Source organism: Argentina silus (assembly GCF_951799395.1).
Source record: "Argentina silus genome assembly, chromosome: 1".
Lineage (NCBI taxonomy): Eukaryota > Metazoa > Chordata > Actinopteri > Argentiniformes > Argentinidae > Argentina > Argentina silus.
Window position 1 is genome coordinate 31,652,561 of NC_139655.1, and position 19,148 is coordinate 31,671,708.

General features: G+C 40.1%; 1 protein-coding gene across 1 annotated transcript; it reads left to right on the plus strand.

The window, feature by feature from the left end:
- Positions 1-1,150: 1,150 nt before the first annotated feature.
- On the plus strand, positions 1,151-15,689 carry mcur1 (mitochondrial calcium uniporter regulator 1). The gene is made up of 9 exons (XM_083668763.1): positions 1,151-1,529; positions 3,752-3,868; positions 4,601-4,704; positions 6,700-6,801; positions 7,649-7,690; positions 9,880-9,951; positions 12,217-12,270; positions 12,516-12,630; positions 12,879-15,689. The coding sequence occupies exons 1-9, from the start codon at positions 1,220-1,222 to the stop codon at positions 12,932-12,934; spliced, it is 972 nt and encodes a 323-aa protein (XP_083524889.1). The 5' UTR covers positions 1,151-1,219; the 3' UTR covers positions 12,935-15,689.
- Positions 15,690-19,148: the final 3,459 nt, after the last annotated feature.

A 19,148-nucleotide genomic window follows, 5' to 3' on the forward strand; every position in this document is an offset into this window, starting at 1 on the left:
GTACACAAACTATTTTCCAAGGCTAAACATGATTTTTACTACCACTGTACTCAGTAACACTTCTAGTATACATATCATACTTGTTGCTGGAGCAGACCCCACAATTCTTTGTAGTTAAACTTTATGAGTACGGCTATAAAGAGATTTTGAGCTTGCCTTGCAGATCTTTGCTTTTTTTTTATCCATTTAAGTATCAATTGGATGAGAATGTTATGATTTGATCTACAATTTAATGATGCAATTTAAAAGATGTTTGCTTTTGTTTCCCATTTAACTCTAAAGTGGAATATATATATACAATATTTTTTGATATTTTTTAAATGTATATGTTGATATTTCAAACTAGGATGTATAATGTATTCATTGTTCTAAATAAAATGTATTCTCTATTCAGTCATCTGTTTTGTCATCTCTTATCTGGAGTCGCTTGAACAGTACCTATTGATTATATAATGGAAAAGCTTTCAGGATACCACCTCACAAAGAAATAGATGCTATATGGCCCTAGAAAAATGGCAACAACATTTGCTAAGACATCGCTTTAGACTCAAACTGACCTGATCCACATCTAGAAGTGTTGCTTGAGTGGTACCAGAGATGAATTGAAGTCTTTGAAAAATAGTTCTGTACAGTCTAGTTTATTCAAATATAATAGGCATGTGTAGAATTGCTTGGAATTGCACCAATGTCAATTTTAAAGATTAAAAATACTTTTTCAAAATTCTATATACTTTATGTCGGGTAATTTGTCCTTATTTCAGCAAAAACAAGAGAAAATATTGTAACTTTCCACTTTCCATTGATGTTTTAACTCGCGCTTTTATTTTGAAGCCGCGAAAACGGCGAAACCGAAAGTTTTAATGGAGCTAGATGGAGTTTACTCCTCACTCTTCCAACAATCACTCCATTGCCTTTTCAGTTGTTAGTTGAATATAACAATGAAGGATTCGGCACGGATAACGCCTCATAAAACACTACTGTGTAATCAGAAAATTGTCAATATAATTAATGGCCTAAAATACAAACGCGAAATAGACAAGTTGACAACATATCATCGGTGCAGAAACACGTCGTATGGCTTTAAGCCAGCCTGGCATTGCCAAACTTTGTTTTACTTCTTTTTACGTCAAAAACGTAAAGGAGTGTCAGTAATGACAATGGAACTATTCAGATCGCTTCCCTACCCAATAGTAGAAAGTGTCACATCGAAGGATTGACAATGTCATTTATGCAAAGACTTGTAATACATTCGCGGTGGAATGTACATTTTGCTTTAAACTCGGAGCAGTGCCAATGGCATGGGCAGCAACAACGTGTACGTGGAATGAAAACTTGTTTCTCTACATATACGCTTTCTCCGTCTTCTAACATTTCCATCGTTAAGAGAACTTTGAAAGGCAGTATGAGCTTGCGATGTCTACAATCTAATGTTGATTCAGCCTTTAGCAACCTTGACAAAGGAACATGGATGGGACGACTACAAGTGAACACAACCCAGCATTTCAAACAGACACAGTTATTTTTACGAGGTATGTTCAGACCGTTTCCTTACGCCCCGTGCACACAGACTGCGTCAAAATGTTTGCTATCCGGCGGAAGTCCGTTCATTTAAAGTGGAGGCAATCCATGCCGCTGCGACAGAGATGCCGGACTACGCTACATTGAGTGTCGTGTGTTGCATGCGTTGGAAAAATCCATCTCGTACATTGGTTTGCCGTGGGGTCACTGCAACGGATGTTGATGAACCACCAAAAATTGGCTAATCTTCCTTCGAAAAATGTATTTGATATAAATACAGGTGGATCACAAATTGTCTTTCATTCAACAATGATAGCTTTTTGGTGAAGAGTTTCGGTGCTATTTTCGCCTTGACCGAAGTTTTGATCTCCTACTCTGCAAGATCTAGCCTACTACATCTCATTTTATTCTAGATGTAGCCAAATCATAAAAGTAGATAGATAGATAGGTACTTTATTGATCCCTGAAGGGAAATTAAGGCGTTACAGCAGCTCACATCACAAACAACAACAACATTTTTTTTTAAAAAGTATAGAAGTTAGGTAATGTGAGAAACTCGAGTACTGCATTCAAAGTTTACTCGAATGGTAATTATTTGAGAAATGAATTAACACTTTGATCCAAAGCATATCGATCGCCAGAGAACGGTTGCAGTATACTTATAGAATGCCATACCTTCAGTCACGATGTGTATAGTGATTATGCACTTGCATAATCCGAAGTAAATTACCATCCCATACAAAACATGGTCCAAATATCACCGATTTTAAAGAGCCAAATAAACCTTAATATCGTCCATCACTAGCCACGGTTATCTCATGGCGGCGTCCCTCAGTACTACCAAGTCTTGATTAACATTTCACTGCGATTGTCAACAGATATGTAAATTATATGGATTTAGTTGACGACATGACGTTCTGCACGTACCTAATTAAAAGCGTATTTCCACCAAATGGATGTAGAACAAATAATAATTAACCGGGACACATGAAGACTGGCAAACTCTGGAGTCATTCGAGAGAAACGATGCTGCTGACTTCGGTGTTCTCAACGATGTGTAGGCTAATGTACAGTAAATATGCCTATGCCAAAGCCTCTTTAAAGAAAGCCGGTTCACTAAATAAGGAGACAAAATGCTGTTTTTTCAGACAGGTCGTCTATGGGTGGGCAGGACAAAAACTCCACTCACACCAAAATGATAGCTGAAGTTTGTAGAAACATTTATTGTGCTAATTTGATCCTTAAAGGTAGTTGTAATGGCTTAAAAATAGACTTTACTTGACTTTGGCCTAGCCTCCCGCTCTAGACTTACACATGCGTTACTAGGGAAACGGCGCGAGATAGACGCGATCCTAGTCACGCAAACATAACAAAGACCACTGCTATTCTATAACTGTGGTAATTATTAAGTAATGTGTCCCCGCATGGCACTGGCTCCATCTTCCCAGTCTCTCGCAAAACCAATAGTAAATCAAGGGAGTGGCATATCTCAAGTATATACAGTCTCTGCCAATGCCTACAATTTGAAATGAAATTATAATAATTTGAAATTATAAGTATCAAGGCCATAGTTCAATAGGCTATGTTGCTTAGTTTGTCCCATAAAAATGCATTCCAATGTCATACTTTCACAACAAGACAGCATTTTGACACACACCTGATCAGTTCAAACTAGGCGCACACATTATCAAATGTGATGAATTTGCATGAATGCATGAATTTGTATATTTTAAGTAATTGGAGAACACCAAAGTCACGCTGGAATCAAGCTAATTTGGCCAGGAACAATACAGACGCTGCCATTGGAATTGCATTGGGAATTGTCTTTTTGGCCAATAGCTTTTACGGCGTGCTTGCCAGACGGCTGAGATCCCTTGGTTTGGGGTGCACTGCACTTCGTCATTCACTGGCTGCATCTAAAAGTCCAGAATGCAGCGAACACACATTTGAAACACAGTTTTTGTTACTTCACTTGCTCCTTGTTTGCGTTTGACAAGCAATTCCCTCATTCTACCACCTGGCATTGTGCGTATGCATGGTCATCTCAAGCAACAGTTCACCTTGATAAATGTTGTTTATCGTACGCATGCATGGTTTAGGCACAGATTTATGCTTACAAAGCATTGATAAATGAGGCCCCACGTTTATTTCCATGTTATGTTTTAACATGACATCTGAAGTTTTCTTTTATCTGTATATATCTCTAAGTGTTGCATTTTTATGTTTATTTCAGAGCTGAGCACCTCCACCAAAGCCCTGCAATATGATTTGAAGACAGATATAACAAAGTCTGGAAACAGAAAGCTATTTTTCGATACTCATGCAGTGGTTCGACTTCTTGAAGAAAACGGTTTGAAGTTTATGTTATTTGAAATAATGCAAGTAAAGTCACACATCTTCCATTAGGAGGTTTTGATACTCATTCTGTTGGTTTCTCTGACCCAGAACTTTTCAAATTGGAATACAATGTCCTGTGCTTATCCATTATGTTTTACAACAATTTTATTGTAGCCAGGAAATAATCGTTTGAGTGGAAATATGTTTCATTTTGGCTCAAATTCAAAATCTTGGACTGCATTTGCTATGATGTGCGCTTCTCAAAATGAGATGACTTGCCTTTACCAGTGGTTGAAGTGGAGTGACATATGATTCCCTCACCTTTCCATCTGGAAAGCACTTTCGCCACACAAGGAAGTGAAACTACCCCTGTAATTCTACTAATTTATCCTTTAAGTCTACTCCTAGACTAAAACTATGTTTAATCAATGATCTCCATTAGGATGGCATTCAGCAATCTTAATCTGGGTGAGTTAAACCAACCCTTTGAGTATGAAGATGCACATAAGTGTCTATGACCTTTGCCTATAGGGGCACTTCTGAGTGGACGTCAGATAGATAGGGGCACACTTCTCCACTTTGCCCTAGAGCAAAAGTTAAAGAATTGTGTTTATTCACTAACTTTTCAAAAGGATTTAGTGGTTAAAGATTTTTGTTTGTTTATTTTGAGGGCAAGGAGGAAAGTAAAGGCAAATAAAGTATGAGAATGTATACTGTATGATGTACTCTCTGTTCTTATTAACAGGCTTCAGCACTCAGCATGCTGAGGTAATAGTAAAGGTGCTGGTCAGGACAACACACTCGAACATGGATTCCATCTATAAAGACATGGTAACCAAAGTGCAGCAGGTGAGGCCTGGGTTTCCGCATTAAATGATTAGTTCAGCAATGTACACCTTTAGTCAGATGGTTCCTTACCCCTGATAGTCTATGAGCCAGGGGAATTTTGTAAACCAAATTTGTTTAAATAGCCACTTCAAACAGAATGTTGTCAAATCAAAGATTTTAAGCTGAAAATAGATGATGTTAGTAATTCAATATACAACCATATTGGTCCGGAATATATAAATAATATTTAGACCCAAAGTAAAAATCCTTAAAATCTGAGACCTTTTGATGACATACGTCCTGACGTCATTCCGAATTCATCTCAGGTGAGTTATCTGCCTGCCCCCTCTAATCTTTTATGGAAACAGGTAACACCCCCCTCAAATAGAAGTTTGTAGTGTGTTTCTAGTCTGTAAGGTCAGAGCAGAGCCACCGCTGTGCCACTCAGCAAAGTTGATTTTGTTACAGCAAAGTATATTCATATGAAGACAACCAAATAATTTTGTGAAAGGCATCGATCAAAGGAACTATTTGTTTACATTGTCAAAATGCATTTTCAATAGGGTAACAGGAAATCTACTGATTAGGAAACAGTGATATAACATTATCATCAGTGAGGAGAGCTTGGGGGAAATCAACATTCTAGTTACGTGAGGTTAAGACAGCGGTCTATTTGTATTTTTTCTAACAGCGCTAAAATGTAATAAAAAAACGAACAGGCAGGATAATAGAGGAGGGAAGTACTATTAATTCACGTCTACATCAATGCTGTTGGTGTAGGAGCTTCTCTGTCGCTGTTGGCTATTGTTCCAGATGGGGGTCATTGCCACCCACTGTCTTGCATGTTAATTAGAGTGTGGATTTATGTGAAAAGTTAGGATTTCCAGGTATGCCACTTGACAACCATTTTCACCCCTCTGGAGGGGGTCTTTAACTTTAAGAGTAAGTTGCTTGGCATTAGCAAACTAAAAGCACTTTGGTCAAAATTTACTGAAAGCCGATTCGAACCTGCCATGTTCGGGTTGCAAGTCTTGGTTTTATTCCCTCCCCCACCCCAAACCTACCTCCTAGCAAAGCATTCTTCCTTTTGTAGTTTTTCTTCTACCTTTTGTTCCTGCCGGTTGCCAATTCCTGACGTGTAAGTACGTAAGTGACTGGCCTGTTTTTTTGTTAGTTAGTGGCTATTTAAACAAATTCCAATGATGGATTACAGTTTAAAGCTTCTCTGGTGCATGTATAGCTCAAGTATTTTTTGTTTCCATGCAAACGGATGGAGTCCACCTGAAGCCAAGAGCTTCAAAAAGCACTGTAATGTTCTTCTCATATAAAGGATATAAATTAAAGGAAATCTTTTAAAAAACAAGTCTCATCTTGTTGATCTGAAACAAGACTATATGGTCCTCTGTTGCTCAGTTGGTAGAGCATGGCTCTAACAACGCTTAGGTTGTGGGTTTGATTCCTGCTGGAAACCTGTATATACTGAAATGAATGCACTCACTGCAATGTAAGTCACTTTGGATAAAAGCGTTAGCTAAATGGCATATATTACTTTATTTTCCTTCAATGCACTACCTGTGAGGCGTGTGGCACCATAGCTGTCATGGTATGTCTGTACAGCTACAGTACTGAATACTGCTGACAAATGTAAGGTCAAATGAGTCCTGTAGGAAATCTCTCAGTAACCAAAACAATGGCCAATTGTATGGTTTAGTGGTCAAGACCAAATGTTTGTGATATCAGGACATGTATACAGGTATTTTGAATGATGCTTGAAGGACATTACAATGTATTTTGGAACCCTTGGTAGATGGACCCCTCCATTTGCATTGAAACCAAAAATGCTTATCAATGGCTGCTACAATTGGCCCAGTAAGCAGCATATGAGTTTAAAAAGTGTTATGGTGGATCTACAACAGTGGAGGTATGTGGAAAAAATCACATTTATTTGTTCTCAGAGGCCATTAATGTGAAAATGTTGTCACTGTATAACCCTCAACTCCTTGTGGTTGTTGGCAGGAGATCATGTTGCAGAGGGTGATGTCCCAGATTGCATCTGTGAAAAAGGACATGATCATCCTTGAAAGGAGTGAGTTTTCTACTTTGCTGGCAGAGAATGAGGTGAGTGTTGATTTCTAGGGGTTGGTGTGCCATACTTTATAGGGAAAAGAAACAATATGCACATCCAATAATGAAGTGCTGGACATTGATGGGCCAGTAATGAAAGCCTCTCTGGTAATACGTTCTCTACTTTGCTACCGGCAGCACAGGCTAACAGTTGTCCCACTGGGATCTCCATCAGGTCAATGTTGAGACAATGCAACCACTGTGCAAATGTGTAAATCTGTGTAAATATACTCATGAACAATACATCCGGTGGTCAAAAATACATGTGAGTACTACATTAAGTATTTTTCTAAAAATACCAAGTAATTAATGTAACAAATTGAAAAAATAGTCATTGACTCGATTTGGTTCAGCCTAATTTCATGTTTAGGTTAAATATCATCTTACCCTGAGTTGTCCTCATAGGTCAGGAGTGAAAGCTTCTCCGGTTTTCCCTTCTCCACTTTGCTTCTGATGGTAACTAGTTTGGCATTGTTGAAATGACATGCCAACATTTCTTCAGTAAAATGATATTTCACCTAAACATGAAATAGGCTGAACCTTCCATTTAAGTAACTCTTATGGAGAGTCCATAATGCGGTTTTGGTACAGAATTAAGATATATATATATATATCTTGAAGGGATAGTTCAGGTCTTTGAATCTTAGCCCTCATTTTCTACTTACTTAGAGTGTTGTAGGCAAATCCAGACACTTTTTTTTGGTCATATTTCCATTCTTGAGCATTGGAAACAGAGGTCTTACATACAAAAAGTTGAACTATCCCTTAAATAGTTTCAAGGGAATGTTTTTGATGACATTGCTAATTAATTATTTATTTTTTTCTGCATCTTTTCTTCCAGAAAGTCAAGACCGAATTATTGCAACTGAAGGTGCAACTGGCTGTAAGTTGTGTTTTTATATTGTTTCAGCTGCTATGTAATGTCAATATCGGACACATATATTTTGGGTTCTGATGGGGTAAGACAGTTGAACTAAGCTCATGAGGCATTTATAAGTTATTTTCTTCACAAATCAATGTCTATCAATGTATATATCATTAACTTAAAACTCCAAATATTTATGTACCAATCCCAGATCGCCCCTTTTAAAGAGCTATAGGTCAATATAGCAGCATGCTGGTGGGTGTGTGAGTGGGAGAGTCAGTGGTCAACGGGATAGCTGATCATTCATCAGTCTTATGGCTGTTGGGTAGAAGCTGTCACAGAACCTTGTGGTCCCAGGCTGGGCTGTCTGCCAGACGGGAGCAGGGTGAACAGTCCGTGGCTGAAGTCTTTGAAGATTTTGTTGGCCTTCCTCAAACACCTTTTTGTGTAGACGTCTTTGACTGCAGGGAGCGCAGCTCCAGTGATGGACAGTGCAGTCTTCACCACCCTCTGTAGAGCCTTACAGTCCTGAGTGGTGCAAATGCCATACCAGGTGGTGATGCAGCCAGACAGGATGCTCTCTATGGTGCATATATAGTAGTTGGTGAGGATCTTAGGTGCCAAATCTCCTTAGCCGCCTGAGGAAATTTGTCGTCAAGTGTGCCGCCTTGATGACTGAGTCGATATATAGGGACCATTTGTCAGTACACCAAGGAACTTGAAGCTGCTGAAATTGGTGTACAGGGAGTACAGGAGGGGACTAAGCACTCCGCCCTAGTAGGGCCCCCTGTGTTGTTGCCTATCCACACTACCTGGGGTCTGCCCGTTAGGAAGTCCAGGATCCAGTTGCAGAGGGAGATGTTCATCTCCAGGGCCATGAGTTTGGTGACAAGCTTGGAGGGCACAATGGTGTTGAATGCCTAGATGTAGTCAATGAACAGCATTCTCACATAGGTGTTGTCCTTCCCCAGGTGGCATAGGGCAGTGTGCAGAGTCTGCAGATCTATAGTTCCTGTATGCAAACTGGAGTTGTTCCAGGGTGTCTGGTATGATGGAGTTGATGTGGGTTTTGACCAGCCTCTCAAAGCGCTTCAAGAGGATGGATGTGAGTACTACGGGGCGATTTAGGCAGGGTTAGGGTCAGGCAGGTTACCTTTGGTTTCTTGGGAACAGGAACAATGGCGGTTGCCTTGAAACAGGTGGGGATCACAGACTGGGACAGGAAAAGGTTGAATATATCTGTCAACACGGCTGCCAGCTGGTCTGCACATGATGATTCAATTTCTATTCTACACACATATGTTCGGGAATCCTCTATATCAGATCCAAATTCATAATGCTAGTGATATAAGGCGAGTCACCACGCCAGCCTAGTTTAAAGAGGCAGATGCTGCTTAGCTCAGTAGTGATACGATATCAGGGAATCTGAACCCCCAGATGCCGCCTCGTCCGGAAAGAAAAGACACTTTGCCCCCCACTTTCCAGCAAGGTTAGGCCCATGCATATCACCAGAAAATACTATCCCGCTGCTGGTAGCATTTCACCTGTGTGTGATGTTGAGCTGTGTGTTAATATATTTGTTTTGTTTTCCCTCTCTCTATCTCTCTATAGATTGAAATGTAACAGCGTTTAAAGGGACACTTTACATCACATTCATTATCTCCATCACCATACCAGTGTCTACCTATGTGAAAACAGCAGTTTTCTACATTCTGTAGTCCAAAACTTGTTTTGTCTGGTTGTCTTTTAATTGTTTTTATTCATATTTCTGTGTTTTTATTCATATTCCTGTATTGTGTTGCATCTGTGTATGAAATGTGCTCTATAAGTAAAGTTTAATTTGATTTGAAAAAGATAAGACAAAAGGTCGTAAGGAAATGATGGTCACTGGGGGTAGAAAAAAAAAAATCTGTTATTTGCAGAAACGAGTTTCAGCCATGGGGAGTGTGTTTGTGGCTGTAGTTTTTGAAAATCAATGAATTCAATGTTTTGTAGTCCAATGACATCATGGGGGGTAAATTCCGTAGGACATTTTCTCTTATCTTTTTGATTACAGAACGTAGAAAATCAGTTTTCACATTATGTCGACACTGGTATGGGTGCTGGAGATCATAAATGTGATTTAAAAAATTAGTGAAGTGTCCCTTAAAGATCAAGTGTGTTTCCTTTGTTGGAATTGCTGCATGTGTCTCTATTGTTTGTTACAGGATGTGATGAACAAAGTACGCTCAGACACTATGTTGGATATGAATTTGGAGAAAAGCAGAGTGAAAGAAAAGGTAAATGTTTTGGTGGAACAGTGTGTAACCAAATGTACACTAGAGTAGGCGTGTTTGATTTGTTTTGCAGTGCAGACAACATGATGAACCAGAAAATACAGTGCCCTCCATAAGTATTGGAAAGAGGAAGCATTTTCTACCTCTATACTCCAATAATTACTATGAGGTTAAAGGGGAGATTCTTAGCTTTAATTCAATGTTTTATTTTTTCAGATTGGTTTCACCATTTAGAAATTACAATCCTTTTTATTTCAGGGAACCAGTAGTATTGGAAAATTGGCTTGAGAGGTGTTCTGATTAGTCAGGTGTGTTCTCTCACTAATTTGTGCAGAGCTGTCAGTGTCTTGTATGTATGTATGTATGTATTCTAGCCTTTATGTTTTCCTTTGGAGTGTATTATTGGTGTTTGTCAACGTGAAGATAAAGAGTTGTCACTGCAATCAAGGAAGCCATTATTGGGCAGAGAAATCAGAAAGAAACGATCATAAACATATCCAAAACCATAGGCTTGCCAACAACAACAGTTTGGAACATCATCGAAAAGAAGAAAAACACTGGTGAGCTCAGCAATCGCAAACGGCCTGGTAGGCCAAGGAAGACTGTTCACCATGATTTAAGAAAACCCTCAAAACGGCTGTTCCACAGATCAGGAACACTCTCTAGGAGGTAGTTGTGAATGTGCCACAGACTACCATCACAGAAGACTTCACTAGTGGAACTACAGAGGTTGCAAGTTGTAAACCACTAGTTGGCAACAGAAACGGGAGGGCCAGATTACAGTTTTCTAAAAAGTACCTAAAAGTCCAGAGTTCTGAACAACTGGAAAAGAGTTGTGGACAGATAAGACAAAGATTAACATTTACCAGAGTGATGGCAAGTGTTAAGTGTGGAGAAAAAAAAGGAACTGCCCAAAATCCCCGGCATATCACCTCATCTGTGAAATATGGTGGAGCAAATGCTGCATACAACAAGACAATGACCCCAAACATACTGCAACTAGGGAATTTCTAGAGTGGCTAAGTCAATTTCCAGATTTAAATCCAATTGAACATGCATTTAATTTGCTGAAGAGGGAACTTAAGGCAAAAAGACCTCAACTGAAGATGGCTGCAATACAGTACTGACAGAGCTTCACCAGAGAATATAACCAGTGTCTGGTGGGGTCAATGGGTCGCAGACGTCAGGCAGTTATTGCATGCAAAGGATTGTCGACCAAGTATGTTTAAAAAAATATACTTTCTAAATGAACCAATGTGAAAGAAAAAAATATTGAATTAAAGCTGAGAATCGCTACATAGTAATTGTTTGAATTCAAATGCAAACTGGATGGAGTATATAGCTAAAAGAAGACAATGCTTCCTCTTTCCAATACTTATGGAGTGCACTGTATCATTAATATTAGTGATAGAATAGTAATTATTTTGCTATGAATAAGATTAAAAAAATAAAGATGGTAATCTTTATTCAACTTTTTCAAAGCAATAAAACAGCTGTTCTGAACAATTTTATTTGTTTTTCCTGTAAAGTGCATTGTAATGCATGCACACTGTATGTACTGTATGAAATGTGCTATGCATATAAAGTTTGATTTGATATGAATTAAATAAAAACAACAAGTCTACAATAAACATGTCGTCCCCCACGAATGATGTAGCGCCCCACCTTGTGTGAATTAGTGACAATTATTCAAACTTATGTTTTATGTTTTAATTTTGTAAATGCCAGATCTCTATGACAAGACGCATCATTCACTCAAGTTTCGTCAAAAATTGTCCCAGTGGTGTCTGAGATATCGCGTGTGACATACGAACAGATCCACAGTCCCCTCCCTGATTTCATCGTGGGGGACAGAAATAGGGTATACCTTGATATTTAGTTATCTTAGAGCCTCTGTTGCAAATGGTCTGGAATTGACGGTGTATCATGATGGTATGACAACATGCATTATTGTACGTACGTACGTACATACATACATACATACATACATACATACGTACATACATACATACATACATACATACAGCTGTGAATGTAAGTTGTTTATGATATGTCAATATATGTATTACAAACGAGCACTGCATTTTTACAGTATATCCTATACCCTATCCTATACCCTATCCTATATCCTATACCCTATACCCTATATCCTATACCCTATCCTATACCCTGATGTTGTTAACAGAACTTATTGCTACTTATCCATGTCTTTAACACAAATGTTACAACATAGTTTCAGTCCTGATGGAAAGACTATTTTTGTTTCAGAAAGCTGAACATGAGAAGAAGCTTCTGGAGACTCAAACTGAGATTATGGAAATGGTCAGTATGCACCAACTGTCCAACTTTGGCCTCCAGTTTGCTTTTGCAAAAACAATTATTTCTTTCAGCAATGTTTCAGGAAGCGAAGACGCATCAATATTTCAGGAGGGCATTGTAGCTCTTAACTAGTTACTTGGGCAGCTTCATTTTTGAGAACCACTATACACCATTTATTTGATAGCAACAGTATTATGGTGAGATGATATGTAGCCTAAATAACTAATAGCCAGTTCTGTTTGTTGTAGAATGCAGAGCAGGATCGCCATTTGACTCAGACCAACATGAAAATTGACACTGAAGCGGCCGGGGTGAAAACCATGTTGGAATCTCACAAACTAGACACTATCAAATATCTTGCAGGTAAGGAAGTTATACTGCATTGAAACTGTGTTGTCTGTTTCACCCGTCACAAACCTCAGTTTTAACCCCTGCATATCCTTCTAACAAATATAATGTCAGCTATACAGTAACTGATGATTTTTTGCTCAATTGCCCACATGTTGTATTTCAATTTTGTATATGTTAACTCCACTACATTTTACTGTTGGCCATGTACCCAATTAACATGCAGTATGAGAATACGGACTGACGACTCCTTCTTGGTTTAGGTTCGGTCTTCACATGTCTCACTGTGGTTCTTGGATTCTACCGTATCTGGATGTGAAACCTGCACCACTGAATTAAGAAAATCTCTGAGTTTGACTGAGAGTCATGGAGTTGATTGACAACTACAAAACATGTAATAGAAGCAGCAATCACTAGGAATTACCACTGGCCAATGTGTGAAAAAAAAGTGAACGCAGACAGAGGAATACCATGGTGATGATTGACATGAATAACTATCTTCCAGGACCAGTACTGTAAGGCCTCATGCACACTCGGACTGAACATTGGATGGCATTTGACAAATTGGATATGTGATAGCGGACATGTTTGTGTACATGAATGCATATGCATGATGTACATTGTGGTGAGGATTACACAAAATCTGGGTTTTCGTTCATGTGCAGACACTGTTATGGTGCAGATTAAAAAGTGTTAGAATAAATAAAAAAAATAGATTTAAAAATCGTGCTAATGGCCTTCGTGTGTCCATGGAATTGCTCCCCCATACCCGAATGAAGTCATACAACCCCTAACCTCATCCCACAGTCTGTGGTCTGGCAACAGACTCTATGCCCAGGACTAAGCTGTGCTCAATGTGGAACCGTGTCTTATGCTCTCCTGCCCCTTGCCTCTGGAATGAGCTTCTGGAGGGCTCTCCTCCTTCAGGCCTTCAAACTCACCTCTTTAGACAGGCCTTCTTGCAGACCACTTTGTTGTTTTTTAGTTAAGATTTACATATGGAGCCACCACAGATTTATGGCGGGTCATAGCAAAATAGACATTGACCTCTGTTCATGTACTGGTTCTGTCACACAGTAGGATAACAAAACTCTCAGTGGTGAGCATTGCATCGTGAGGTTTATCACAAGAGGGCAGAAATGCATCTTTGAGCTCTGGCAGAACATTCCAATTTGCCCAGGCATTTTGTTTTACCTTGGCCAACAAAGCTTGACACTGTGTTACAACCTGTCAAAGTATTGGGAGTGCATGTGCTTTTTCTGGACCAAGGCCACCTGCGACTTTAATGGGCTGCCAGATACCAGAAACTCTTGCATGTTCCAAATGCTAGCCAAAGTTCTAAATTGGCTAATTTGCCCACTCCCCTTGACACGTCCTCTGACACTCCCATTTACTGCCCTGACTATTTGGTGCAAAGTTTGTGTTAGTCTGAGCAGACTTACCAAAATGGTCTTTGCACATGGTTTAACACTAGAAGCCCCAGGTCCTCGTTACGAACCAAAGAACCCAGAGTGATGTCTGGAGACCTCCATTTGTTGACGTTAGTGAACAAAAAGTACACCAAAAAACACACTGGCTATACACTTTACGTAAATGTCAGTCCACATAAAAAAAAAAAATGCTGATATCGCCATTACAGTTTAAATGGGTATCAAAAGTCAGAGAGCTTCAGCAGGGTCTGAGGTGCTCTACAGTCTGCACAATGACAAACTCAAGATCTTCTGTCTGGAGGATAAACAGCCTATCTATGTGGTGTGTCAGATCTCGAAAAAACATACAAATCATGACTGCTGCCCCACAGATTAAGCTGCGTAATACCACAAGGTACAATCACATTTAAATGAGTTCCAATTTCAACGAAGTGAAATGTATTATCTTGTGTAGGACACTAAAATAATTGCTGTATATAGATTTAGTGATTACAGGGTATCATAGTACAGCATTCTACACATGAGGTGCTTTTCATCCCTAACCAGTGTCGTAATTGTGAACACAGTAATAGAACTACAATGCAGCACACAGTGGAACTTAATGTGACTGTCCTAAAATGTCTGAAACTGGAGGGCCTTATAGATTAGCAGTTACAATACGAAGGGATGGCAAGGAAATGTGGCTATGTACTGTTAATAAAGCATAGCTTAATATTAATAATCTGACTCCAAGTAATTTAATGAACACTATGTGAAAAGAATTGTTTAATTTGGGTTTTCAAGTAAGAATAGTCAAGGGAGAATAAATCAAATGAGGCTTTAATAATACTGTAAACTTAATCAATTATTACAAGGTAAATACATCATAGAGAAATGTTACATTCTACCCTTATGGTAAATTATGGATAGAGAGAGGGAGAGACGGAGGGAGAAACAAACGACAGACCACATGGTCTGATACTCAAAGAACAGCTAGGACCTCTGACCAGAAAACAAAGAGAGAGAATCTGTTCTTCAACAATTTGTTTTTATACCTGACTTCCAACCATAGTATTTCAATCAAGATCTGTTTGTAAAGAGGACCCATCAGATATTCATCTTATCAATACCAGTCATGATGCTTCAGAGTCAACACATCCTAAGGGCTTGTAAACATCACAGTGATATCAGTGAGAGATCACAGTGTGGCCATTCTGTCCAATCGGGGGAAGGGATCTTAAGGGGGGGGGCAGAATTGATGATCCCGCCTTCAGTCCGCTTTGTGGACACAGCAGAGGCGAAAGGCGTACATGAGAAAAGTCTTGAGAGACCTGCACGCCAGTAAAGAGGCGAGTGGTCGGCGATGGCCTCACACTTCCAGTCCAGTGTGTGGTTAGAATCCTGGTTATTATGGTCACCCACTGTGCTTGTTCAGAAGACGTCCCTTATCAAAGGGAGGAGGCACTGTCTTCGACTTGCAAGGCTTTGTGTCGTAACCTTCAAAGAATCCAAATCAAAAGAAGATTTTTTTTTTTGTTAAAAATGTAGTTTTAAATATATGTAACAAAGGTTTGAGATAAACAAGAGATAAACAAAATGTTCTGTGAACAGTACAATGAATCAGAATAAAAAAAAAATAATGTATACATCTGAGTAATGTATTGTTTAATTACATAAATATACATGTTTGCTAAATGGGCCAAAGAGAGACATTCCAAATGCCCCTGCACCAAGCCCCACCACAGTCAGCACAGAATCGTTACTGGAGTGAAGCAACACCCTGGTGCAGTTAGAAACCAGAGCCAAAGACAAGTCCCTACACTGTCAGCAACCCACAAGACCCAGGGACAGGTCCATTCCCATTCAGAACACCTTCTTGAGCTGCGAGCTGCTCAGGATCAAAATACAGATCAGGTGGCATCTCATGTAGAGCAAATAAGCTTTCTATGTCAAGAAGCTTTCTCTCTGTGAAGATTTCTTAACTGAAAAACAAATCATCTCAAAGATTTGTCAGTATGCACCGACCATCACAAACAAATTACATTTTGCGGTTGTCACTTTTAAAAGGAGCACACTATCGTGCGTAAAACCATTTATCCTTTGTGGATAGTATTCATTTTGAGGTGGAATATCTGAAATAGCCTTAGAATATCACATATACCTTAAAAGTTGCAACAGTAGGCTACGCTTATCTCGTGTAAAAACGTGAATAAATCGTTGTATAAATGTATATCCTGGCCCAAAGATGAACTGGAGGGTATCTAAAAGCGCGCATGCCGCACCATTCTTGGCGCACACTACAGCGAGGCAAGTCCTGTCCTTGGTTGTGACAGTGAAACGATGCTATGACTTTGCTGCCAGCCTCCTCAAAACACCTTTTCGAGACTCGCTTTGACCTTGCGAAAACAAGGTAAAGAGCAGGGAAATGAACACATTTAAAGCCACGCACAAGGACGGAACGTGAAAGGTTGTAGCGGGAGGTGATCACAGCGTCATTCCAAATCACCTTCGCTACAGTTCTTTCCCCAGTCTGATTAATGATGGATTTTAAAATAACTCATGAGATGACGAATATATAGTCTATCACGACTCTTATGTATGGTTTTTTTTCTTGGTTTTTTTTCTGCCACATACATTATCAATAAAATATTGAGCTTGTTATACCCATTCATTTCAGACAGCATTGACTGCTATGTATCAACTTGAATTTGAGCTATGTTTATTTGTTTGTGTACAAATTTTTTTTGTGTCCAATATTAGTTTAGAAATCAGGTGCGCGCTACCATGGATATTGACGCGGCACTTTTACACATGTCATCTATTATGACGATGAGTTCCAGAATCTTTGGATATGCGCCAACAAACTTGGAATCAGAACTATTGCTTTGTGGTTTCCTACCGATTAAATCTAAAATCGCAGCTTTTATCGACAAACTTGAATCTCTATGAACTTAGAAGCAAACACAAAGGAATATCTACAATGAAAAGCGTGAGTAACATTTTTGTATCATCATAATCTTAACAAGTTGCCTACAGGTATTGTTGGAAAAATAGCCTAGAAACATGTGAATGTCAAAATTGATGGGTAGCCTAATTGGTCTGAATAGGCTGTAGGCCATTCCAAAAAATATGCCCCAAAGTTGATATTGCTACTCCCAGAGGCAAATTAATTTGAAGTTGGGTCATTTCTATGCTTGTTAATTTAGAACAATCTTTCCCCACTGTCAGATAAGAAGAAAGCGCAAGTCAAAGAAGAAACCTGGTCTTCAGGGCAGCAGTGGCCCAAGAGACAAGTCCCTGGTCTCCGAAGGGAACAGGCCAACCACAGCTCTGCCTCTTTTCACTCCTGACCAAGTGAACAACTGTGATGTGCACCGCTCCTCTAAGGCCAAAAAGTCAGGGGTCCAGTGGGAGTCCATCCAGATTGTGGACCCCAATAACCCCAGTGCCATCAGGATGATCATCAGGAGGGTTCGAGGTCAAGACTCTGCTCAGAAGGCTGGGTCGTGTCCCCAGCTATCCCAGCAGGCCACACAGTGCCCAGGCCTGTCCCAGAATGCTCTGCAGCAGAGGCACGGGGAGGCCAGTGCCAGTCAGGTGCCAGGCAATCTTCCCTGCAACCTGACAGGGCAGGGGCTGGTCGAGAGTCCCCCCGCTAGAAAGAGAAGGTATCACCAGTTTCCCAGGCCTAAATGGGTCATCAAGACCCTCAGAATGCTCCCAGGAAAGATGCGACGGAGGCTGATAGCCAATGGTAGACCCCCCAATGGGACTGGCAGCAGGAAGCGCAAGAGAGCAGCTGAACAGAGTGAAGCTGGAGATGTCATCAGATCAGCCAAACGCTCCCGCAAGAGCCAGCCCAGCAAGAAAAGGAGGAGAGCACGCAAACGTGTGCACAAGAATGTCACTTAAGTGACACTCACACACACACACACACACACACACACACACACACACATACACACACCTACACCTACACATGCCCTCCCCACTACACAACACACCCCTCCCCCTCCCGTACCACACACACGCCTCCCCTCACCACCAAATGCCCACCATTCTCATTCCCCAGAACACACTCCACGACCCCCCCCACCCCCCTTACATACACACACACACACACACACACACACACACACACACCCGCACGCACACACACACACAAACACACACAAACCACATACACTCCCTCCTTTCTTCAGCAGATACAAAAATAATAAATTGGGTATTTTTATTTGAAGTTGTGAATTTGTTTATTTTTTTATGCATTCCAATGTGATTTCGGCATTGGCCCCCTGGACCAAAAGCCATTCCTCTTTAAAGCAGGGAACAACCATGATATTAGACTACCAGGACTATAGGAACAAAGGGAGAAAAGAAGTCAATGATAAGTAATAAGCGGTAATTGATCATACAGTACAGGACTGAGACACACAGGGCTAGGCTTTCCCTGTCAAGGCTTTCCCTGTGTAAAGCCCTTTCTCTGCAGGACTTGTGTGTATGTGTCCTCAGGTTTGACTAAAGGTTTAAGAGTTGAGTAACAATTGTCAATGGTTTGAGCAGTTACTGTAAATGGAAGAAGGTCAGGAAGATATTGTAGACTTGAGTACTGCTGATTACCTGTTGGTCACAAAGTTTCAAACGTGTGTTGGGTGTCAGAGTAAAGACCACTGGTCGGTCTGGTCTAGGCCGAGCCTGGTCGAGTTCACAACTCACTCTGTTCACTCCATCATACACCACTGTGAAACACTTGACAGGTTGTCAGAGACAGAGATTACAGCACCATGGCTCAACATTACAAATAGAGGCAGGAGTTGCTTGAATCTGACTGGTCATTAGTTGATAAGATGAGGCTAAGTTACTTTTAGATATTATAGCCTACTTGTATACAAAAGCATGTCTGGACTGACTTCCTCCAGATTCTCTCATGTAAGGACAATTACAACCATTCTACAGTGAACTTAGATGCTCCGTAATCGTGCCATAGCATACTATGCAATCACACAGGATCATTTGATTGCAATGAAATGCTATGCCATGATTGTGGAACATATTTTTCCTAACAGCATATTGTCAAGACGTGATTTTACAGTCTGTGTTTGTTTGGTTCATTGTCAGATAGAA